The sequence below is a fragment of the Notothenia rossii genome (assembly GCF_949606895.1).
Source record: "Notothenia rossii genome assembly, chromosome: 11".
NCBI classification, from domain to species: Eukaryota; Metazoa; Chordata; class Actinopteri; order Perciformes; family Nototheniidae; genus Notothenia; species Notothenia rossii.
In genome coordinates, this window is record NC_136910.1 from 59,689,457 (window position 1) to 59,716,153 (window position 26,697).

Sequence of the window (26,697 nt, forward strand, 5' to 3'; positions counted from 1 at the left end):
TCACACACAGAGACACATACAGTCACACACACAGTCACACACAGAGTCACACACACAGTCACACACACAGTCACACACAGTCACACACACAGTCACACACAGAGACACATACAGTCACACACAGTCACACACAGAGACACACACAGTCACACACACAGTCACACACAGAGACACATACAGTCACACACACAGTCACACACAGAGTCACACACACAGTCACACACACAGTTACACACACAATCACACACACAGTCACACACAGTCACACACACAGTCACACACACAGTCACACACACAGTCACACACAGAAACACATACAGTCACACATACAGTCACACACACAGTCACACACAGACACATACAGTCACACACAGTCACACACAGAGACACATACAGTCACACATACAGTCACACACACAGTCACACACACAGTCACACACAGAGACACATACAGTCACACATACAGTCACACACACAGTCACACACAGTCACACACACAGTCACACACACAGTCACACACACAGTCACACACAGAGACACATACAGTCACACACAGTCACACACACAGTCACACACACAGTCACACACAGAGACACATACAGTCACACACAGTCACACACACAGTCACACACACAGTCACACACACAGTCACACACACAGTCACACACAGAGACACATACAGTCACACACAGTCACACACACAGTCACACACACAGTCACACACACAGTCACACACACAGTCACACACAGAGTCACACACACAGTCACACACACAGTTACACACACAATCACACACACAGTCACACACAGTCACACACACAGTCACACACAGAGACACATACAGTCACACACAGTCACACACACAGTCACACACACAGTCACACACACAGTCACACACACAGTCACACACACAGTCACACACACAGTCACACACAGAGACACATACAGTCACACACAGTCACACACACAGTCACACACACAGTCACACACACAGTCACACACACAGTCACACACAGAGACACATACAGTCACACACAGAGACACATACAGTCACACACAGTCACACACACAGTCACACACAGAGACACATACAGAGACACATACAGTCACACACACAGTCACACACACAGTCACACACACAGTCACACACAGAGACACATACAGTCACACATACAGTCACACACACAGTCACACACACAGTCACACACACAGTCACACACACAGTCACACACACAGTCACACACAGAGACACATACAGTCACACATACAGTCACACACACAGTCACACACACAGTCACACACAGAGACACATACAGTCACACATACAGTCACACACACAGTCACACACACAGTCACACACACAGTCACACACAGAGACACATACAGTCACACACACAGTCACACACACAGTCACACATACAGTCACACACACAGTCACACACAGAGACACATACAGTCACACATACAGTCACACACACAGTCACACACACAGTCACACACAGAGACACATACAGTCACACATACAGTCACACACACAGTCACACACACAGTCACACACAGAGACACATACAGTCACACATACAGTCACACACACAGTCACACATACAGTCACACACAGAGACATACAGTCACACACACAGTCACACACACAGTCACACACACAGTCACACAAACAGTCACACACACAGTCACACACAGTCACACACACAGTCACACACAGAGACACATACAGTCACACACACAGTCACACACAGTTACACACACAGTCACACACAGTTACACACACAGTCACACACACAGTCACACAAACAGTCACACACACAGTCACACACAGAGACACACACAGTCACACACACAGTCACACACACAGTCACACACACAGTCACACACACAGTCACACACAGTCACACACACAGTCACACACAGAGACACATACAGTCACACACACAGTCACACACAGTTACACACACAGTCACACACAGTTACACACACAGTCACACACACAGTCACACACAGAGACACATACAGTCACACATACAGTCACACACACAGTCACACACAGTCACACACACAGTCACACACACAGAGACACATACAGTCACACATACAGTCACACACACAGTCACACACACAGTCACACACAGAGACACATACAGTCACACATACAGTCACACACACAGTCACACACACAGTCACACACACAGTCACACACAGAGACACATACAGTCACACATACAGTCACACACACAGTCACACACACAGTCACACATACAGTCACACACACAGTCACACACACAGTCACACACACAGTCACACACAGAGACACATACAGAGACACATACAGTCACACATACAGTCACACACACAGTCACACACACAGTCACACACAGAGACACATACAGAGACACATACAGTCACACATACAGTCACACACACAGTCACACACACAGTCACACACAGAGACACATACAGTCACACACAGACACATACAGTCACACATACAGTCACACACACAGTCACACACAGAGACACATACAGAGACACATACAGTCACACACACAGTCACACACACAGTCACACACAGAGACACATACAGAGACACATACAGTCACACATACAGTCACACACACAGTCACACATACAGTCACACACAGACACATACAGTCACACATACAGTCACACATACAGTCACACATACAGTCACACACACAGTCACACACACAGTCACACACAGAGACACATACAGAGACACATACAGTCACACATACAGTCACACACACAGTCACACATACAGTCACACACAGACACATACAGTCACACATACAGTCACACACACAGTCACACATACAGTCACACACAGACACATACAGTCACACATACAGTCACACACACAGTCACACACACAGTCACACACAGAGACACATACAGTCACACATACAGTCACACACACAGTCACACACACAGTCACACACACAGTCACACAAACAGTCACACACACAGTCACACACACAGTCACACACAGTTACACACACAGTCACACACACAGTCACACACAGAGACACATACAGTCACACATACAGTCACACACACAGTCACACATACAGTCACACACAGTCACACACACAGTCACACACACAGTCACACAAACAGTCACACACACAGTCACACACACAGTCACACACAGTCACACACACAGTCACACACAATCACACACACAGTCACACACACAGTCACACACACAGTCACACACAGTCACACACACAGTCACACACAATCACACACACAGTCACACACACAGTCACACACACAGTCACACACACAGTCACACACACAGTCACACACACAGTCACACACAGTCACACACACAGTCACACACAATCACACACACAGTCACACACACAGTCACACACAGAGACACACACAGAGACACACACAGAGACACATACAGTCACACACACAGTCACACACACAGTCACACACACAGTCACACACACAGTCACACACACAGTCACACACACAGTCACCACACACACAGTCACCACACACACAGTCACACACACAGTCACACACACAGTCACCACACACACAGTCACCACACACACAGTCACCACACACACAGTCACCACACACACAGTCACACACACAGTCACCACACACACAGTCACACACACAGTCACACACACAGAGACACACACACAGTCACACACACAGTCACCACACACACAGTCACACACACAGTCACCACACACACAGTCACACACACAGAGACACACACACAGTCACACACACAGTCACCACACACACAGTCACACACACAGTCACACACACAGTCACCACACACACAGTCACCACACACACAGTCACCACACACACAGTCACCACACACACAGTCACACACACAGTCACCACACACACAGTCACCACACACACAGTCACACACACAGTCACACACACAGTCACCACACACACAGTCACACACACAGTCACACACACAGAGACACACACAGAGACACATACAGTCACACACACAGTCACACACACAGTCACACACACAGAGACACACACAGAGACACATACAGTCACACACACAGTCACACACACAGTCACACACACAGTCACACACACAGTCACACACACAGTCACACACACAGTCACCACACACACAGTCACCACACACACAGTCACACACACAGTCACACACACAGTCACCACACACACAGTCACCACACACACAGTCACACACACAGTCACACACACAGTCACCACACACACAGTCACCACACACACAGTCACCACACACACAGTCACCACACACACAGTCACACACACAGTCACCACACACACAGTCACACACACAGTCACACTTAATACAGACTTTTATTTTGAAATGCTATAATCTTGGAACAGCTGTAACGGGTGACTCTGATTGGTCCTTCCTGTAACGGGTGGTTCTGATTGGTCCCTCCTGTAACGGGTGGTTCTGATTGGTCCCTCCTGTAACGGGTGACTCTGATTGGTCCCTCCTGTAACTGGTGGTTCTTATTGGTCCAGCAGCAGTTCTTCGATGTGATCCCCACCTGTGAGCGCCCCCTGGTGGATCAGGACTGGTATCACGGAGCCATCCCCCGCACAGAGGCTCAGGAGTTACTACGGCAACAAGGAGACTTCCTAGTGAGGGAGAGCCACGGGAAGCCGGGCGAGTACGTGCTGTCAGTTTATTCTGATGAGCAGAGGAGACACTTCATCATCCAGTACGCTGAGGTACACACACACACACACACACACACACACACACACACACACACACGCAGAGGAGACACTTCATCACCCAGTACGCTGAGGTGCACACACACTCACACACACAGTGTTTAACATGTATCCTCCCCCCACAGACTCAGTACCGGTTCGAGGGCACTGGTTTCTCCACCATCCCTCAGCTGATCCACCATCACTTCTCCTCTAAGCAGGTCATCACCAAGAAGTCTGGGGTGATCCTGCTACAGCCCTTACTCAAGGTACACACACACACACACACACACACACACACACACACACACACACACACACACACACACACACACACACACACACACACACACACAGCAATATATATACATGTTATTATATATAAATACTAACGCTGTCAAAATTATCGCCTTAACGGCGGTAATGAATTTTTTGACTTAACTGCGTTAAAAATATTTAACGCATTTAAAACATGTGCAGAATGGCCCGCCCCATACATCCCACCAGTGGCAGCGCTGGGGTATGGCTGGGGTATGGCTGGGGTAGGCTACACCCATACCAAGAAATGGCTTAGCCCCACCTTAGCCCCACCATGAAAAATGATGTTAAAGTAAGCAAAATAAAGTCCGCCAACTCGCGCCGAGTAAATTGCACAGACCTAACCCTAACCCAGAAAGTCCTGACGGAGAATACTTTTGCGGTAGTGCATCTCTATATAGGCCTACATCGATACAACATTACGTGTTGATAGAAATCAACACGTAATGAAATAAGACCCCACGGTTTGATGATTGATAGGTGTGTGGGCTGTCTTTCATTTTGACACACAGAACAATGTTATAATAAACATACTGTATGTTAAATGGATATATCCGCCTTCTTTAATTTATCTTTCCATTCCCACAACAATATAAATAACGAAATGGCATATTTTGGACATAGTTCGAATGGTGATTAATCTGATTCATTAATTTTTAAGCTGTGATTAATCTGATTAAAAATTGTAATCGTTTGACAGCCCTAATAAATACATATGGTACTGTTTACTGTGTGTGCAGGATAAGCGGTGGATCCTGAACCATGAGGATGTATTTCTGGGGGAGCTGCTGGGGAAGGTGAGTCTCACACACACACACACACACACACACACACACACACACACACACACACACACACACACACACACACACACACACACACACACACACACACACACACACACACACACACACACACACACACACACACACACACACACACACACACACACACACACACACACACACACACACACACACACACACACACACACACACACACAGTGCTCTGTGTAACATCAGAGAGTCTGCCTACATGTCCCATGATGCACTGCTCCTGCAGGGTAACTTCGGTGAGGTGTTTAAAGGAACGCTGCAGCGCGACAAGACTCCGGTGGCCGTGAAGACGTGTAAAGAAGACCTGCCTCCAGAGCTGAAGATCCGCTTCCTGTCCGAGGCCAGGTCACACATCATATTAATCACTCTGATTGGCTGCTCTGTGACTCTGCCTGCGTCTGATTGGCTGCTCTGTGACTCTGGCTGCTCTGTGATTGGCTGCTGTGTGACTCTGGCTGCTCTGTGATTGGCTGCTGTGTGACTCTGGCTGCTTGTGATTGGCTGCTCTATGTCTCTGCCTGCGTGTGATTGGCTGCTCTGTGTCTTTACCTGTCTTTGATTGGCTGCTCTGTGTCTCTGCCTGTCTGCGATTGGCTGCTCTGTGTCTCTGCCTGTCTGCGATTGGCTGCTCTGTTTCTCTGCCTGTCTGTGATTGGCTGCTCTGTGTCTCTGCCTGTCTGTGATTGGTTACTCTGTTTCTCTGCCTGTCTGTGATCGGCTGCTCGCTTTCTCTGCCTGTCTGTGATTGGCTGCTCTGTGACTCTGCCTGTCTGTGATTGGCTGCAGAATCCTGAAGCAGTACGACCATCCAAACATCGTGAAGTTGATCGGAGTTTGTACGCAGCGGCAGCCCATCTACATCGTCATGGAGCTGGTTCCTGGTGGGTGGAGCCTATTCTCTCGGTTATCTTCTGATTGGTCGGTTTCTGTCAGCTGACATCACTGCAGTGTGTTAAACGTGTGATAAAAATGTCATAAAACATGTTACAAACACAGATATTCATGTTTGACTTGGTGTGTTGTTGATGTATATCCTGAATAAATGTAAACGGTGTTTCAGGAGGAGACTTCCTGTCCTTCCTGAGGAAGAAGAAGGACGATCTGAAGGCGAAGCAGCTGGTCCGGTTCTCTGTGGACGCGGCCGCTGGCATGGCCTACCTGGAGAGCAAGAACTGCATCCACAGGTACACGCCTATTATCGTGCTCATTGATTCATTTGTTTATTCGTTCATTCATGTATTTAATCATTGATTGGTCTCTCAGGGACCTGGCGGCGAGGAACTGTCTGGTCGGGGAGGGCAGCGTGTTGAAGATCAGTGACTTTGGGATGAGTCGTCAGGAGGATGATGGGATTTACTCTTCATCAGGACTCAAACAGATCCCCATCAAGTGGACCGCCCCGGAGGCTTTGAACTACGGTAACACTCAAACTACACTCAGACTAAACTCAGACTAAACTCAGACTACACTCAGACTACACTCAGACTACTCTCAGACTACACTCAGACTACAGTCAGACTAAACTCAGACTACAGTCAGACTACACTCAGACTACTCTCAGACTACACTCAGACTACAGTCAGACTAAACTCAGACTACACTCAGACTACACTCAGACTACACTCAGACTACACTCAGACTACACTCAGACTACACTCAGACTAAACTCAGACTAAACTCAGACTACACTCAGACTACTCTCAGACTAAACTCAGACTAAACTCAGACTAAACTCAGACTAAACTCAGACTACTCTCAGACTACACTCAAACTACACTCAGACTAAACTCAGACTAAACTCAGACTAAACTCAGACTAAACTCAGACTACTCTCAGACTACACTCAGACTACACTCAGACTACACTCAGACTACACTCAGACTACTCTCAGACTACACTCAGACTACACTCAGACTAAACTCAGACTACACTCAGACTACTCTCAGACTACGCTCAGACTACGCTCAGACTACAGTCAGACTACTCTCAGACTACACTCAGACTACACTCAGACTACACTCAGACTACTCTCAGACTAAACTCAGACTAAACTCAGACTAAACTCAGACTACTCTCAGACTACACTCAGACTACACTCAGACTACACTCAGACTACACTCAGACTACTCTCAGACTACACTCAGACTACACTCAGACTAAACTCAGACTACACTCAGACTACTCTCAGACTACGCTCAGACTACGCTCAGACTACAGTCAGACTAAACTCAGACTACACTCAGACTACTCTCAGACTACACTCAGACTACACTCAGACTACACTCAGACTACTCTCAGACTACACTCAGACTACACTCAGACTACACTCAGACTACACTCAGACTACACTCAGACTACTCTCAGACTACACTCAGACTACACTCAGACTACTCTCAGACTACTCTCAGACTACACTCAGACTACACTCAGACTACTCTCAGACTACACTCAGACTACACTCAGACTACTCTCAGACTACACTCAGACTACTCTCAGACTACACTCAGACTACACTCAGACTACTCTCAGACTACTCTCAGACTACACTCAGACTACACTCAGACTACACTCAGACTACTCTCAGACTACACTCAGACTACACTCAGACTACTCTCAGACTACTCTCAGACTACACTCAGACTACTCTCAGACTACTCTCAGACTACACTCAGACTACACTCAGACTACTCTCAGACTACTCTCAGACTACACTCAGACTACACTCAGACTACACTCAGACTACACTCAGACTACACTCAGACTACACTCAGACTACTCTCAGACTACACTCAGACTACTCTCAGACTACTCTCAGACTACACTCAGACTACTCTCAGACTACTCTCAGACTACACTCAGACTACACTCAGACTACACTCAGACTACACTCAGACTACACTCAGACTACACTCAGACTACTCTCAGACTACACTCAGACTACTCTCAGACTACTCTCAGACTACACTCAGACTACTCTCAGACTACTCTCAGACTACACTCAGACTACACTCAGACTACTCTCAGACTACACTCAGACTACACTCAGACTACACTCAGACTACTCTCAGACTACTCTCAGACTACACTCAGACTACTCTCAGACTACTCTCAGACTACACTCAGACTACACTCAGACTACTCTCAGACTACTCTCAGACTACACTCAGACTACACTCAGACTACACTCAGACTACACTCAGACTACTCTCAGACTACACTCAGACTACTCTCAGACTACTCTCAGACTACACTCAGACTACTCTCAGACTACACTCAGACTACACTCAGACTACTCTCAGACTACACTCAGACTACTCTCAGACTACACTCAGACTACACTCAGACTACTCTCAGACTACTCTCAGACTACACTCAGACTACACTCAGACTACTCTCAGACTACACTCAGACTACTCTCAGACTACACTCAGACTACACTCAGACTACACTCAGACTACACTCAGACTACTCTCAGACTACTCTCAGACTACACTCAGACTACTCTCAGACTACACTCAGACTACACTCAGACTACTCTCAGACTACACTCAGACTACTCTCAGACTACACTCAGACTACACTCAGACTACACTCAGACTACTTTCAGACTACTCTCAGACTACACTCAGACTACACTCAGACTACTCTCAGACTACACTCAGACTACTCTCAGACTACTCTCAGACTACACTCAGACTACTCTCAGACTACACTCAGACTACACTCAGACTACACTCAGACTACTCTCAGACTACTCTCAGACTACACTCAGACTACTCTCAGACTACACTCAGACTACTCTCAGACTACACTCAGACTACACTCATACTAAACTCAGACTACACTCAGACTACACTCAGACTACTCTCAGACTACACTCAGACTACACTCAGACTACACTCAGACTACTCTCAGACTACACTCAGACTACACTCAGACTACTCTCAGACTACTCTCAGACTACACTCAGACTACTCTCAGACTACTCTCAGACTACACTCAGACTACACTCAGACTACTCTCAGACTACTCTCAGACTACACTCAGACTACTCTCAGACTACTCTCAGACTACACTCAGACTACACTCAGACTACTCTCAGACTACTCTCAGACTACACTCAGACTACACTCAGACTACTCTCAGACTACACTCAGACTACACTCAGACTACACTCAGACTACTCTCAGACTACACTCAGACTACACTCAGACTACTCTCAGACTACACTCAGACTACTCTCAGACTACACTCAGACTACACTCAGACTACACTCAGACTACACTCAGACTACTTTCAGACTACTCTCAGACTACACTCAGACTACACTCAGACTACTCTCAGACTACACTCAGACTACTCTCAGACTACTCTCAGACTACACTCAGACTACTCTCAGACTACACTCAGACTACACTCAGACTACTCTCAGACTACACTCAGACTACTCTCAGACTACACTCAGACTACACTCAGACTACACTCAGACTACTTTCAGACTACTCTCAGACTACACTCAGACTACACTCAGACTACTCTCAGACTACACTCAGACTACTCTCAGACTACTCTCAGACTACACTCAGACTACTCTCAGACTACACTCAGACTACACTCAGACTACACTCAGACTACTCTCAGACTACTCTCAGACTACACTCAGACTACACTCAGACTACTCTCAGACTACACTCAGACTACACTCAGACTAAACTCAGACTACACTCAGACTACACTCAGACTACTCTCAGACTACACTCAGACTACACTCAGACTACACTCAGACTACACTCAGACTACTCTCAGACTACACTCAGACTACACTCAGACTACTCTCAGACTACACTCAGACTACTCTCAGACTACACTCAGACTACACTCAGACTACACTCAGACTACTCTCAGACTACTCTCAGACTACACTCAGACTACACTCAGACTACACTCAGACTACACTCAGACTACTCTCAGACTACACTCAGACTACTCTCAGACTACACTCAGACTAAACTCAGACTAAACTCAGACTATACTCAGACTAAACTCAGACTACACTCAGACTACACTCAGACTAAACTCAGACTATACTCAGACTAAACTCAGACTACACTCAGACTACTCTCAGACTACACTCAGACTACTCTCAGACTGCACTCAGACTACAGTCAGACTACAGTCAGACTAAACTCAGACTACTTTCAGACTACACTCAGACTACAGTCAGACTAAACTCAGACTAAACTCAGACTACACTCAGACTACACTCCGACTACTCTCAGACTACACTCAGACTACTCTCAGACTGCACTCAGACTACAGTCAGACTACACTCAGACTATACTCAGACTAAACTCAGACTACACTCAGACTACACTCAGACTAAACTCAGACTATACTCAGACTAAACTCAGACTACACTCAGACTACTCTCAGACTACACTCAGACTACTCTCAGACTGCACTCAGACTACAGTCAGACTACAGTCAGACTAAACTCAGACTACTTTCAGACTACACTCAGACTACAGTCAGACTAAACTCAGACTACTCTCAGACTACACTCAGACTAAACTCAGACTACTCTCAGACTACACTCAGACTACACTCAGACTACACTCAGACTACTCTCAGACTGCACTCAGACTACAGTCAGACTAAACTCAGACTACGCTCAGACTACACTCAGACTACAGTCAGACTACAGTCAGACTACACTCAGACTACAGTCAGACTACACTCAGACTACACTCAGACTACTCTCAGACTACAGTCAGACTACACTCAGACTACACTCAGACTACTCTCAGACTACAGTCAGACTACACTCAGACTACACTCAGACTACTCTCAGACTACAGTCAGACTACACTCAGACTACAGTCAGACTAAACTCAGACTACGCTCAGACTACACTCAGACTACAGTCAGACTAAACTCAGACTACGCTCAGACTACACTCAGACTACAGTCAGACTACACTCAGACTCCACTCAGACTACACTCAGACTACACTCAGACTACTCTCAGACTACAGTCAGACTACACTCAGACTACAGTCAGACTAAACTCAGACTACGCTCAGACTACACTCAGACTACAGTCAGACTACACTCAGACTACACTCAGACTCCACTCAGACTACACTCAGACTACACTCAGACTACTCTCAGACTACAGTCAGACTACACTCAGACTACAGTCAGACTAAACTCAGACTACACTCAGACTACAGTCAGACTAAACTCAGACTACAGTCAGACTACAGTCAGACTACACTCAGACTACAGTCAGACTAAACTCAGACTACGCTCAGACTACACTCAGACTACAGTCAGACTAAACTCAGACTACGCTCAGACTACACTCAGACTACAGTCAGACTACAGTCAGACTACAGTCAGACTACAGTCAGACTAAACTCAGACTACTCTCAGACTCCACTCAGACTAAACTCAGACTACTCTCAGACTAAACTCAGACTACAGTCCGACTACAGTCAGACTACACTCAGACTACACTCAGACTACAGTCAGACTAAACTCAGACTACAGTCAGACTACACTCAGACTACAGTCAGACTAAACTCAGACTACACTCAGACTACAGTCAGACTACACTCAGACTACAGTCAGACTACACTCAGACTACAGTCAGACTAAACTCAGACTACACTCAGACTACAGTCAGACTACACTCAGACTCCACTCAGACTACAGTCAGACTACTCTCAGACTAAACTCAGACTACACTCAGACTACAGTCAGACTAAACTCAGACTACACTCAGACTACAGTCAGACTACACTCAGACTACAGTCAGACTACACTCAGACTACAGTCAGACTAAACTCAGACTACACTCAGACTACAGTCAGACTACACTCAGACTCCACTCAGACTACAGTCAGACTACACTCAGACTACAGTCAGACTAAACTCAGACTACTCTCAGACTACACTCAGACTACACTCAGACTACTCTCAGACTAAACTCAGACTACAGTCAGACTAAACTCAGACTACACTCAGACTACTCTCAGACTACACTCAGACTACACTCAGACTAAACTCAGACTACACTCAGACTACAGTCAGACTAAACTCAGACTACACTCAGACTACAGTCAGACTACACTCAGACTACAGTCAGACTACACTCAGACTACAGTCAGACTAAACTCAGACTACACTCAGACTACAGTCAGACTACACTCAGACTCCACTCAGACTACACTCAGACTCAACTCAGACTCAACTCAGACTACACTCAGACTACACTCAGACTCAACTCAGACTACACTCAGACTACTCTCAGACTACACTCAGACTACTCTCAGACTACTCTCAGACTACACTCAGACTACACTCAGACTACTCTCAGACTACACTCAGACTACTCTCAGACTACTCTCAGACTACACTCAGACTACACTCAGACTACACTCAGACTAAACTCAGACTATACTCAGACTACAGTCAGACTACACTCAGACTACAGTCAGACTACAGTCAGACTACACTCAGACTACACTCAGACTACTCTCAGACTAGTCACACTACACTCAGACTACAGTCAGACTACAGTCAGACTACAGTCAGACTACACTCAGACTACTTTCAGACTACACTCAGACTACAGTCAGACTACTCTCAGACTCAACTCAAACAACTCATTCACTGATGACTTTATTATTGTTTGTTTGTTATTGTTTGTTTATTTTGTTGTTGTTTGTTTATTATTGTAATATAACTAACTTTAATTATTTTGTGATTGGTTCCTGCGCTGTGATTGGCTGCTGATGGTTGCTGCTCTGTGATTGGCTGCTGCAGGGCGCTACAGCTCTGACAGTGATGTGTGGAGTTATGGGATCCTGCTGTGGGAGACCTTTAGCCTGGGGGTGTGTCCTTACCCGGGAATGACCAATCAGCAGGCCCGAGAGCAGGTGGAGAAAGGTAAACTCACAACAATAACAATAATAATAATAATCATATGAGTGTTGTTTATTTATTTATTGGGGTGTCTGTGTTTCCCTCTCCGGTTGCTAGGTTACAGGATGGCGTGCCCGCAGCGTTGCCCTGACGACGTTTACAAAGTGATGCAGCGCTGCTGGCAGTACAATCCAGAGGAGAGACCCAAGTTCTCCGACCTGCAGAGAGACCTCAGCGCCATCAAGAAGAAGTGATGACATCACCATCACATGACCTCATGAGCAGGGAGTGATGACATCAGAGTATCAGTGTTAGCGTGGAGGTGGGCGTGGTCAGCAGGTCTATAAAGAGCAGAAACACTGAGCTGTAAACACAGCGTGTGTGTGTAACAACACTACAGTCACAGAGTGTGTGTGTGTGTGTAACAACACTACAATCACAGAGTGTGTGTGTGTGTGTAACAACACTAGTCACAGAGTGTGTGTAACAACACTACAGTCACAGAGTATGTGTATGTGTGTGTAACAACACTACAGCGGAATGTTTTAAACACAATGTGTGTGTGTGTGTGTGTGTGTGTGTGTGTGTGTGTGTGTGTGTGTGTGTGTGTGTGTGTGTGTGTGTGTGTGTGTGTGTGTGTGTGTGTGTGTGTGTGTGTGTGTGTGTGTGTGTGTGTGTGTGTGTGTGTGTGTGTGTGTGTGTGTGTGTGTGTGTGTGTGACAACACGTCACAGTTTCCTGAAGTCCAGCTGCTGGTGCTGCAGACAGTTAGCATTCAGCTGCTAACGTCTGAACTAATTGAACTTCAGGGTAAACACGACTGAAGTTATATGATGTGGCTTTAGCATCTGTTGGTCGAACAGGAAATGCTAACTCACAGCGCTGAGAAGCTAACGTTGCTCTGAAAGTTAGCGTACAGAGCCACTGGAGGTAAAGCTACAAACGTTCCACTTTGTAAAAACATTATCACGTTTCCATGTGATGCCAAATATTTTAATATATATTAAAGTAAATACTTAAATCACAATGCAAATATATAGTAGCTGAACTACTACACCGCCGACAGCTAGCGAGACTGCAGCTTGCCTCGTTAGCCCGTCAATGTTTTCCATCAGGCTTCAGTTTGTTTGTAGCCTTTATTTAACCAGGTGAAAGCCCCTTGAGATCAAAAGATCTCCTTTTCAAGGGTGACCTGAAACCAGTGAAGTTTATATTCCAACAAAAACGGTAAACTTTACAAACGAATAAACTGCGTCTGGTTAGCATACTAGCAACGTGCTAACTGACCACTAACCCTGAGGCCAACAAATATGTTTATATCTTATCAACGTGAAGCTTAACAGATATTAAATATACTGACATGAATCTTTGTTTTATTGTGAAAATCTCCTTTCCCGTTTGTTTTAAACATCCTGTGACTTTTTACAAAATAAGCTAAAACTAAGCCCCGCCCCCGTCACTACTGTTGCCATGGGAACACTACAAACATGTCCGAGGTCCAATCAGCTGTCGGCACTAAACCGTTCATTCCTTTTTTTATTTATTTTATGTCTTTATTTTTAATGTTTCTCAAACTGACCTTTATTCTGAAAAGCCACCTGTCAATCATCACAGACCACGCCCACCTTTTTATTTTGGGAAATGTTTTTGACCAATCAGTGGCTGGCTCGAGAGATAACGTCTCAACTCGTGACTTTTATTATTATTTTTAAATCAAACTCAAAAGAAATGATTTAGAAGCAGATCAAAGTGAAATCAGCACTTACTGGCCTTTCCTGGTTGTCATGGTTACTGAATAACGTTTTTAAAAAGAACAAATTAATATAAATGTGTAAAAACACCGTGTGACTGAATCGAAGCTCCTGATTGGTCAGCATCACTTCCTGGACTGTGAAAGGGCGGAGCCTCAGTGTTAGTGATGTCATAGTGCCACCTGCTGTTTCTGTAAATACTTGTTTTATTCACGTTTATAACGCTAACACTAACCCGTGTTTTATATCTGTTACTTTTTACAAGTATTATCATTTATTATGAAAATAAAAAAAATCATACGAACGTCTGAAGAGTGACTTTATTTTACATTTATCTGCTGCTCTTTTCCCCCTCTGTCTGAAACCAGTCTGCTCTTGATTGGTCAGCTGGCTCCTGCCTGTGCTGCAGCTCCTTTTCTCCCCCTCTGTCTGAAACCAGTCTGGTCTGATTGGTTAGCTGGCCTGTTGTGATTGGTCAACAGCTCAGATGGCCCGCCCAGTGAGTGGTCCATAATGATGTCACTATTATCGTTTTTGAAGAAGTAAACAAAGGAAACGTTTCTTTTGATGAAACATTTTATGTATTTTCTAAAACTGTAAACTTCCAAACAAGGTGGGCAGCGTGGCCGGTTTGGGGTGGGGCTTGTATCCGATTCGCTCGTTGATAAGCTCCGCCCTCCCCACCACTGTAGAGGAGGAGCCTGAAGCCCCACCCCCGATGATGTCAACACTGATGACAGAGGCCCCGCCCACTCCTGACTCCGCCTCCTCTCGCTGGCGCTTCCTCGCCTGGAGAAATACAGACAAATAATCAATACTTAATAACAATTAATAAAGTACATATCTCTGATCACGCGACTGGTTATTAATTTAAGAGTTTTGAACCTCCAGCTCTTTCTTCACGCTCTCAAACTCCTCGGTGTCGTCAATCTTCAGCTCCAGACGAGTCGGTTTCCTCCGTAACATCTATATATACACACACACACACACACACACACACACACACACACACACACACACAAATAATAAATAACAAAGACATAATGCACAATAATAATATAAACAGATCGATTGAACAGTACAGTACAGAGATGCTAAGCTAACATGCTTACGGCTGTTTAAGCATTACAACGTTGATTTTAACCGGAAAAAGATTAAAGCTCCTCGTTCACCTTCAGGCTGCAGCTCCGACGTCACACGGGTGAGATATCGTTGTTTTCCCGGGTTTTATTTCCTCTCGTTGTTCTCTACAACACTCCGTAAACCGGAAAAAGAACCTTTCACCCGGAAGTTGATGAAACGTTGGGGTCACGTTGTTCATGATCTCCGCTCCGTTTCTTCTTCAGGTAAAACTTTCTAACATGTAAACACTAAACTCGTTATTTACCTGTCTCTCACCTGTCTGTCCAACCTGCCGCGTGCAGGAGCGGGTCACGTGATCAGCGCTTAACGTGACGCAGTGTTCCTGATGTTTGGGAGCCAATGCTAACGTTAGCATCACCGCGTTTCAGAACCAAAATCAGTGAATGTTTATATTTATTATATTAACTATAATCAGAATCTGAGTGTCGAGATATATTCCTTATATTTATAACGATCTGAATCGTATGTACAGCTAGCAGCTAAAGAGCTAACTCATTTAGTGGGAGTGCTGACACAGCATTCCCACTATCTGTTATGCTTCGCACGAAATTCTTTATTATTCCGCCGGTCTTCTTCTCCTACATTAAACATCGCAGAAACTCCGTTCAAACATCAACACGTTCAGCTCGGTCGGGAATCGATGGCTATTACGTTTCTCATTCATAACTTTCATAATTCCAGAGATACATCCCATAATACATCACATTTTTAACATTGAAGTCAATGGAGAAAATCTTCAACTTCAACAATCTTCATGCGACTTCAACTGCTAACTGTTCATTCATACTTTCACTCAGACACCTCATTCCAACTTTAAAATGTTACACATCTTTCTGACATTATTCGTGTAAAACAACTTTTAAATCTGATTCTTACTTTTTAGAGATATTAAACATTGTTCAGACCTTGTTACAGAGGCCTTCTTCAGATTTTAGAGTGCGTGATGTCACAGAGTGGAGGAACTGCCATAATTCCCAAACCCTACATTCCTGAGACATCATTTTTGATGACAAACGTAGGAAAACATCTCGTAGCTTGAAAGATAACAAATAATTAAACAAAATGCCTCTTGAGGGCATGCAGTGACAAAAACTTTCAACATGCCTCCATTAAAGCCCATTGTAGTTTCAGCCAGATATTTCCTCACGGCAGCAGCCGCACATCTTTAGTTAAACTGCCAAAAAGGCCACATTATTAACCCGAAAGTACACAAAAAGCACACTTCAGATACTCAACTTCCTTGACATGCTTCACGTTTTGAAATTTCACAGATGCCTGTTACAGTTCTTCCACAAAACGCTCACATGTAAGAGGTTTATCTCTCATTCAGAACAATGAAGCCTTTGATCTCTACAGAGCTCGTTAGCTCAAATATAAACACCTGTGTCATGGAACACGATGATGTCATCGTTCCACCTGACATGCTCAGAGCAGCAGACTCCAGATAGAGGGTAACGGGCCTGCCCTCAACAGCTCTACGGCAATTATGGGGTGTCATCATCATATGCCGTTTCCATGGAAACGCATCCCTCGCCATAAAAGACGATGTCGGACGCGGTCCGATCGTCCCCCAAAACTTCGCTTGTATATCACCGGCCCATGCCTCAACAGCTTTACGCCAAATCTTAGATCTCGCTGTTTCCATGGAATCCCTCGCCATAAAACGCGATGTTGTCGTAACGCCTATGAAAAGGGTCAAAACAGCACCACACTTCAGACGGTCGCCATGAAACACGGTTTTCTCATAACTTCAGTGAAACTGCTCCAAACTCCCCAAAACTTCACAGGTTTGGTAACGATGCAGCCGTCAACGCATCTAAGCGTATTATGGGGTGTCATCAAATGCCGTTGCGATGGCGACAGATAATTCGCCATCAAATTGATTCAGAAGTTTGCAGTTCAAATATTCTGCTGCTTTTCCAAGCCTTTTTCTTTTCTTCTCTCATCACACATTCAAGCTCCCAGTGTTCATGTATCATTTCAATCTCAATTCTTCACTTTCTTCTTACACATTACATTTCAGCAGTTTAGAGTCAGCTTTTCAGCATAAAGCATTCCCACTAGCAATTTCATCTGGAATTGCATTCTCTAGTTTAAAAATAAAGACTTCAGATAAATGTCTTCAGACTTCATAAAGTTCATCCCATGTATCTGGATCAGGTTAGCAACACATAGCACTGTGTGGTGTTCCCATGTATCTGGATCAGGTTAGCAACACATAGCACTGTGTGGTGTTCCCATGTATCTGGATCCTGTTAGCAACACATAGCACTGTGTGGTGTTCCCATGTATCTGGATCCTGTTAGCAACACATAGCACTGTGTGGTGTTCCCATGTATCTGGATCATGTTAGCAACACATAGCACTGTGTGGTGTTCCCATGTATCTGGATCAGGTTAGCAACACATAGCACTGTGTGGTGTTCCCATGTATCTGGATCAGGTTAGCAACACATAGCACTGTGTGGTGTTCCCATGTATCTGGATCAGGTTAGCAACACATAGCACTGTGTGGTGTTCCCATGTATCTGGATCAGGTTAGCAACACATAGCACTGTGTGGTGTTCCCATGTATCTGGATCAGGTTAGCAACACATAGCACTGTGTGGTGTTCGCATGTATCTGGATCAGGTTAGCAACACATAGCACTGTGTGGTGTTCCCATGTATCTGGATCAGGTTAGCAACACATAGCACTGTGTGGTGTTCGCATGTATCTGGATCATGTTAGCAACACATAGCACTGTGTGGTGTTCCCATGTATCTGGATCAGGTTAGCAACACATAGCACTGTGTGGTGTTCGCATGTATCTGGATCAGGTTAGCAACACATAGCACTGTGTGGTGTTCCCATGTATCTGGATCAGGTTAGCAACACATAGCACTGTGTGGTGTTCCCATGTATCTGGATCAGGTTAGCAACACATAGCACTGTGTGGTGTTCCCATGTATCTGGATCATGTTAGCAACACATAGCACTGTGTGGTGTTCCCATGTACCTGGATCATGTTAGCAACACATAGCACTGTGTGGTGTTCCCATGTACCTGGATCAGGTTAGCAACACATAGCACTGTGTGGTGTTCCCATGTATCTGGATCAGGTTAGCAACACATAGCACTGTGTGGTGTTCCCATGTATCTGGATCAGGTTAGCAACACATAGCACTGTGTGGTGTTCCCATGTATCTGGATCATGTTAGCAACACATAGCACTGTGTGGTGTTCCCATGTATCTGGATCAGGTTAGCAACACATAGCACTGTGTGGTGTTCCCATGTATCTGGATCATGTTAGCAACACATAGCACTGTGTGGTGTTCCCATGTATCTGGATCAGGTTAGCAACACATAGCACTGTGTGGTGTTCCCATGTATCTGGATCAGGTTAGCAACACATAGCACTGTGTGGTGTTCCCATGTATCTGGATCAGGTTAGCAACACATAGCACTGTGTGGTGTTCCCATGTATCTGGATCATGTTAGCAACACATAGCACTGTGTGGTGTTCCCATGTATCTGGATCATGTTAGCAACACATAGCACTGTGTGGTGTTCCCATGTATCTGGATCAGGTTAGCAACACATAGCACTGTGTGGTGTTCCCATGTATCTGGATCAGGTTAGCAACACATAGCACTGTGTGGTGTTCCCATGTATCTGGATCATGTTAGCAACACATAGCACTGCGTGGTGTTCCCATGTATCTGGATCAGGTTAGCAACACATAGCACTGTGTGGTGTTCCCATGTATCTGGATCATGTTAGCAACACATAGCACTGCGTGGTGTTCCCATGTATCTGGATCAGGTTAGCAACACATAGCACTGTGTGGTGTTCCCATGTATCTGGATCAGGTTAGCAACACATAGCACTGTGTGGTGTTCCCATGTATCTGGATCATGTTAGCAACACATAGCACTGTGTGGTGTTCCCATGTATCTGGATCAGGTTAGCAACACATAGCACTGTGTGGTGTTCCCATGTATCTGGATCATGTTAGCAACACATAGCACTGTGTGGTGTTCCCATGTATCTGGATCAGGTTAGCAACACATAGCACTGTGTGGTGTTCCCATGTATCTGGATCAGGTTAGCAACACATAGCACTGTGTGGTGTTCCCATGTATCTGGATCAGGTTAGCAACACATAGCACTGTGTGGTGTTCCCATGTATCTGGATCAGGTTAGCAACACATAGCACTGTGTGGTGTTCCCATGTATCTGGATCAGGTTAGCAACACATAGCACTGTGTGGTGTTCCCATGTATCTGGATCATGTTAGCAACACATAGCACTGTGTGGTGTTCCCATGTATCTGGATCAGGTTAGCAACACATAGCACTGCGTGGTGTTCCCATGTATCTGGATCAGGTTAGCAACACATAGCACTGTGTGGTGTTCCCATGTATCTGGATCAGGTTAGCAACACATAGCACTGTGTGGTGGTTTAAAGGTATTACAGGTGATTATTGTTCAATATTGAAAGAGGACATTAAATCAACATCATGAGCTAATAACTGCTTTATTTCATTAACAGGGTTCCCGCGGGGTCTTAAAAAGTCTTACATTTGATAATCAGAATTTAAGGACTTTAAAAAGTCTTAAATTTGATAATCAGAATTTAAGGACTTTAAAAAGTCTTAAATTTGATAATCAGAATTTAAGGTCTTAAATATGACCAAAATGTAAGAAAGGTCTTAAATATGATTTATAAGGTCTTAACAATGATGGGATTTGAAAGGTACTTCTGCGTAGCGATAGCGTCTAAATGTGTTTTGGGGGAAATGCCTTGGCTGCAAAGTAACCAGTACGGTGATAGCCTTTCAGTTCCCCCCAACAACTTGTGTTGAAATAAATCAAGATGGAACCAGTAATAACTAACTTTGTTTCCCCCGGCCCCTTATTGGAGAACACCCAGCTAGTAACCTAGCAACCAAACTTCAGCTAGCGGCAGTCAGAAACTCATGTATCTTCGAATCTACTTGCAAATTAATATGGGGAAGTGTAAGTTCAACCGTATTTGGTTGAAACCAGTGGAGGGGAACGTGTTTGAAGCCCGCTGCACCTTTTGCAAAAGAAATTAGCGTTTGTTTTGCTAATGTAGCGTTAGCTAGTTTAGCGTTAGCTAGTGCAGCATTAGCTAGTGCAGCATCAGGTAGTGGAGCGTTAGCTGGTGCAGCGTGAGCTAGTGCAGCGTTAGCTGGTGCAGCATTAGCTAGTGCAGCATCAGGTAGTGGAGCGTTAGCTGGTGCAGCGTTAGCTAGTGCAGCATCAGGTAGTGGAGCGTTAGCTGGTGCAGCAGCTCCCGCAACAACACCGGGGGACCTCCGGGCGACGCTTGGGTTTACGACGTCAACCCTAAAAGCGGAGGTGCGGTAGACGCTAAATACCAATCATACAACAGCAATGATGAAAGACTGTAGCAGAGCAGCAGAGCTCTGAATATAGCTCTTTTCTTTCTTTCTCTCTCTCTCTCTCTCTCTCTCTCTCTCTCTCTCTCTCTCACACACACACACACACAGGTTGCTCGATTATGGCAAAAATCATAATTAATCACGATTATTTTGGTCAATAATTGATATCACGATTATTAAATACGATTATTCTTTTACTTTAAAAACATCCATTTATTGAACTTTACAACAAATAATAATTTGAACTGTATATTTTTTACTGTTGATTACCCTGAACGTATAATTCAACTGAAAAAGCAATACAAAAATTAATTAAATAAATGATACATTTAAATAAATAATATCAAAATAATAAATACCAATAAACAAGATCAACAAATATTTTGGAGCGCACTTCCACAAGCTACTAAACATAAATATGATAAATAAAAATAAATTACACTCAAATGTATTAGATCAAATATGTTGTCACTGTCCCAACCTAGCAAAGCTAAATAATACTTATTTTTCGATTATGTTGTTTTCGTAATTGTGGAAGGCCAAAATCGTAATTGCGATTTAAAATACGATTAATTGCACAGCCCAAACACACACACACTTTTTGTCTAACACGCTAACACAGTTCTGTACTGTTATGCTGTTATATTCAGTCATTGTTCTTATGTTGAACAAGAATACATTTACTTTGTAAGTAATTATGGGACGTATTTCTTCTTTCATAGCAATTTTCCTTCATCCTTTCTTGCTGTGAAATAGTTCTTAAATTCTATTCAAAGTGGTTTTAAAAAGGTCTTAAAAAGGTCTTAAATTTGAGTTGTTGAAACCTGATTAAACCCTTCATATTATAATCAGTGTTCAGTTAGTCACTGCTGAAAGTCACGAGTTACTTTTGAATGTTATCTGCTGAGACTGTTATCCTGATGTTTACCTGAGACTATTACAACTGAGGCCTGGACTACGAAGCAGGATGTTCTCTTAGCGGCTAACTTCAGGTTAACTCTGGGTTTCCGGTCCTACGAAGCTGGTTCTCTTTTTAGCGGGCTAGATCTCCATGGTAACTGATGCTGAGCGGCTAACCTGCCCCGGAGCAGGTTAGGTTGCAGGTTAAGAGCTCAACTCAGTGAAAGCACTGCCTGCTGACCAATCAGAGCTCAGTGTGCGGAGTTTAAAGCGATCAAGTCATATTACAGGAGAAAGGAAATACAGAAAAGCTGCCGTTGCAGGAAAGACGGCCGGCAAAAATCACTGACTGTGTGAACGTGAACATTAAGAGAATATCACCTCCCATCTTCAGAGCAATCTGACTATTAGAACATTAGCGTTAAGAAAGCTTACTTAAATATCTGCCACAACATAAGTAACCGGATCAGAGTAACATTAAGTACAGTCCGCGGCATATCACATCATAATGTATCATCTCCTTATCTGAGTCAGCTGAGCCGTATCTGGCCGTGCAACACTCACAGTGTCACATACTGGATGCAGAAGGATTATTTGAAGCAACACATTAAGTTGAGGAAACACTCGAGTCAAATGTAATGAAAGTCAGATGGTGTCTTAGACGGGGCAGTGATATCATAAACCTGTTCATGTACGCATTCAAACACTTGTTCTGTTACCAGCTGTATTCACCTTGCAGGTGCAGCTATGTGGCTTTGATCCTGGATCAAGTGTTTAAGTCATGGATGTTTAAAGTTTAACTTCTTCATAAGTCTAATATTAGAGTTGACTTTTCATTCAGGAAGTATGACGCTGCGCTGTCAGTACGCTTCTCCATGTTTGTGATTGGTCGAATGTTGCTAGCCCCGCCCCTTTCATGTGAACGCGCACTCAGCCGGACAGAGACACCCTGGCTTGAGTTACCGAGTTGATAACCAGCGTCGTAGGACCGCTTAGCGAGAGCGCGTTTGTTTTGGATTAGGTAAGATAACTCGGAGAGATCAGGGTCTGTAGAACTGGCTTCGTAGAACAGGCCTCTGGGTCTGTTGGACTGGCTTCAGAGTACAGGCCTCTGGGTCTGTTGGACTGGCTTCAGAGTACAGGCCTCTGGGTCTGTTGGACTGGCTTCAGAGTACAGGCCTCTGGGTCTGTTGGACTGGCTTCAGAGTACAGGCCTCTGGGTCTGTTGGACTGGCTTCGTAGTACAGGCCTCTGGGTCTGTTGGACTGGCTTCAGAGTACAGGCCTCTGGGTCTGTTGGACTGGCTTCAGAGTACAGGCCTCTGGGTCTGTTGGACTGGCTTCAGAGTACAGGCCTCTGGGTCTGTTGGACTGGCTTCAGAGTACAGGCCTCTGGGTCTGTTGGACTGGCTTCAGAGTACAGGCCTCTGGGTCTGTTGGACTGGCTTCAGAGTACAGGCCTCTGGGTCTGTTGGACTGGCTTTAGAGTACAGGCCTCTGGGTCTGTTGGACTGGCTTCAGAGTACAGGCCTCTGGGTCTGTTGGACTGGCTTCGTAGTACAGGCCTCTGGGTCTGTTGGACTGGCTTCAGAGTACAGGCCTCTGGGTCTGTTGGACTGGCTTCAGAGTACAGGCCTCTGGGTCTGTTGGACTGGCTTCAGAGTACAGGCCTCTGGGTCTGTTGGACTGGCTTCAGAGTACAGGGCACTAAGCTTTACCTGAGCCGCTCTGCTCTCACGGAGATGATTGGTTCTGAGAGACTGTAATCAGATTATCGTCTTCATATTGTTCTGCAGTTTTCCCAGGAGCCCCGGCGGTGTGAAGATGTCTGACGATGACGATGTTCCGGTGACGAAGAGAAGTCGAGTTTATTATGGCAGCCTGGAGGAGAGAGAGAGGGAGAGGCTGGGGGGCGAGCGAGGGAGAGACGCCCTTAAGGCTGGCATCAAGGCTGGGAACATCAACATCTCCTCAGGTAAACAACAACATTATACATCTGTAAACATCAACATCTCATTGTGAGTGAACTACGTTTCCCATGATGCCTTGTGAGTGAACTACGTTTCCCATGATGCCTTGCAGGCGAGTACCTGGAGATGGAGGAGCGTGTCAGCGAGCATCAGAACGACGCGCTCGCTGCCTTCGAGAGGCGACGCAGGGCGAGGCAGATCACCGTCTCTACTGATGATTCAGAGGTGAAGGCGGGGCTCCGAGCGCTGGGAGAGCCAATCGTATTGTTCGGAGAGGGACCAGCTGACCGCAGGGAGAGGTGGGAGGAACCTTTATTTAAACAGGCAGACATGAACAATAGCACTCGAATGAAATATAATATAAATCCATTTTCAGATTGAGGGGAGTCCTCTCGGTGGTCGGTCCGGACGCTCTGAAGAAATCCAGGAGAGAGGAGGAGAGGGGCAAGAAGAGCCAGGACGAGGTAAACAACAACAACAACAACAACAACAACAACAACAACAACATGTCCGGTAGAGATTTGATGAAGTTTTTTGCAATAAATAAATAACATGTCGTGTGATTCTGACCAATCACAGTGCCAGCAGACCTGGTACCACGAAGGGTCCGCCTCCCTGAAAGACGCTCGCCTCTGGTTGGCCAAATACTCTCTGCCACGGTGAGTCAGCGACCAATCACAGGGAGGGAGGCTGTGTGTGTGTTATTGTAACTAAGTGCCTCTAGTATGGGAGGACTCTGATTGGCTTTGGCTCACCTGCTCTGCTCTGATTGGCTGTGGCTCACCTGCTCTGCTCTGATTGGCTGTGGCTCACCTGCTCTGCTCTGATTGGCTGTGGCTCACCTGCTCTGATTGGTCCACAGGGCGATGAGGCGTCTGGAGGAGGCTCGCGTTCAGAAGGACGTTGCCGAGGCGACGAGAGCGATAAAACAACAAGAGCAGCAGAAGAGCCTGAGGGTGAGAGTTATACACATATCATATATAACATTAAATAAATCACATATAACATATATAACATTAAATATATAATATATAACATTACATATATCATATCTCTAACTTCTTCTTCTTCTTCTGCAGAATCTGAATAACTTCTGCAGTCAGATCGGAGACGATCGTCCAATCAGCTTCTGCCATTTCAGCCCCGACTCCAAGATGCTCGCCACAGCTTCCTGGTACCAAGCCCCGCCCACTTTAGCACATATTTAGTGAGACAGCAGCTAATCCTTGAATACACATGTTGTGATTAAGCTAATGCTAACATGCTAACCCACAGGAGCGGTTTGTGTAAGCTGTGGTCCGTCCCCGACTGCAGCCTGCTGAGAACGCTCAGAGGTATATTATATATTCATATATTCATATACATGTGTATTTATAGTTATTTACTCTGTACTTAAATATCACCACCTTTCTATATAAAGCTGTGACTGCTCTAACTTCGCCCCTCTCTGCTCTCTGATTGGCTGCAGGACACAACACCAACGTGGGGGCCATCGTGTTCCGCCCACAGGCCGGAGTCTCTCTCGACCAATCAGACGTCAGCTTAGCATCATGTGCCGGAGACGGCTCCGTGAAGCTGTGGAACCTCGAGAGGTAGGGGGAGGAGTCAAGGAGATGAGGGGGGAGGAGCCGAGGGGTCAAGGAGAAAAGGGGGGAGGGGCCAAGGAGATGAGGGGGGAGGAGTCATTAGGCTTGT

The 26,697-nt window shown here is 45.3% G+C and overlaps 3 protein-coding genes across 3 annotated transcripts in view; 2 read left to right on the forward strand and 1 right to left on the reverse strand.

Moving 5' to 3' along the window:
- The window catches only part of fer (fer (fps/fes related) tyrosine kinase), a gene marked incomplete at its 5' end in the record, with an annotated part of 67,406 nt that extends 51,524 nt beyond the window's left edge, over nucleotides 1-15,882 (forward strand). Inside the window, 9 exons of the mRNA XM_079659994.1 lie at nucleotides 4,552-4,761; nucleotides 4,893-5,015; nucleotides 5,805-5,861; nucleotides 6,127-6,245; nucleotides 6,687-6,781; nucleotides 6,961-7,084; nucleotides 7,164-7,318; nucleotides 13,730-13,852; nucleotides 13,946-15,882. Of these exons, the coding sequence (XP_079516120.1) occupies nucleotides 4,552-4,761; nucleotides 4,893-5,015; nucleotides 5,805-5,861; nucleotides 6,127-6,245; nucleotides 6,687-6,781; nucleotides 6,961-7,084; nucleotides 7,164-7,318; nucleotides 13,730-13,852; nucleotides 13,946-14,082 (1,143 nt within the window). The 3' untranslated portion in view covers nucleotides 14,083-15,882. The remainder of the gene's footprint in view (nucleotides 1-4,551; nucleotides 4,762-4,892; nucleotides 5,016-5,804; nucleotides 5,862-6,126; nucleotides 6,246-6,686; nucleotides 6,782-6,960; nucleotides 7,085-7,163; nucleotides 7,319-13,729; nucleotides 13,853-13,945) is intronic.
- Nucleotides 15,883-16,136: 254 nt separating this feature from the next.
- Nucleotides 16,137-16,818, reverse strand: cdc26 (cell division cycle 26 homolog). The gene is made up of 3 exons (XM_079658399.1): nucleotides 16,751-16,818; nucleotides 16,464-16,544; nucleotides 16,137-16,367 (listed from the first exon to the last, which is right to left on the reverse strand). Exons 2-3 carry the CDS (start codon nucleotides 16,542-16,544, stop codon nucleotides 16,167-16,169), a joined length of 282 nt encoding a protein of 93 aa, XP_079514525.1. The 5' UTR covers nucleotides 16,751-16,818; the 3' UTR covers nucleotides 16,137-16,166.
- Nucleotides 16,789-26,607, forward strand: prpf4 (pre-mRNA splicing tri-snRNP complex factor PRPF4). Its single transcript, XM_079658398.1, has 9 exons — nucleotides 16,789-16,924; nucleotides 24,829-25,007; nucleotides 25,115-25,301; nucleotides 25,379-25,466; nucleotides 25,582-25,661; nucleotides 25,865-25,958; nucleotides 26,082-26,176; nucleotides 26,278-26,336; nucleotides 26,471-26,607. The coding sequence occupies exons 2-9, from the start codon at nucleotides 24,857-24,859 to the stop codon at nucleotides 26,596-26,598; spliced, it is 882 nt and encodes a 293-aa protein (XP_079514524.1). The 5' UTR covers nucleotides 16,789-16,924; nucleotides 24,829-24,856; the 3' UTR covers nucleotides 26,599-26,607.
- Nucleotides 26,608-26,697: the final 90 nt, after the last annotated feature.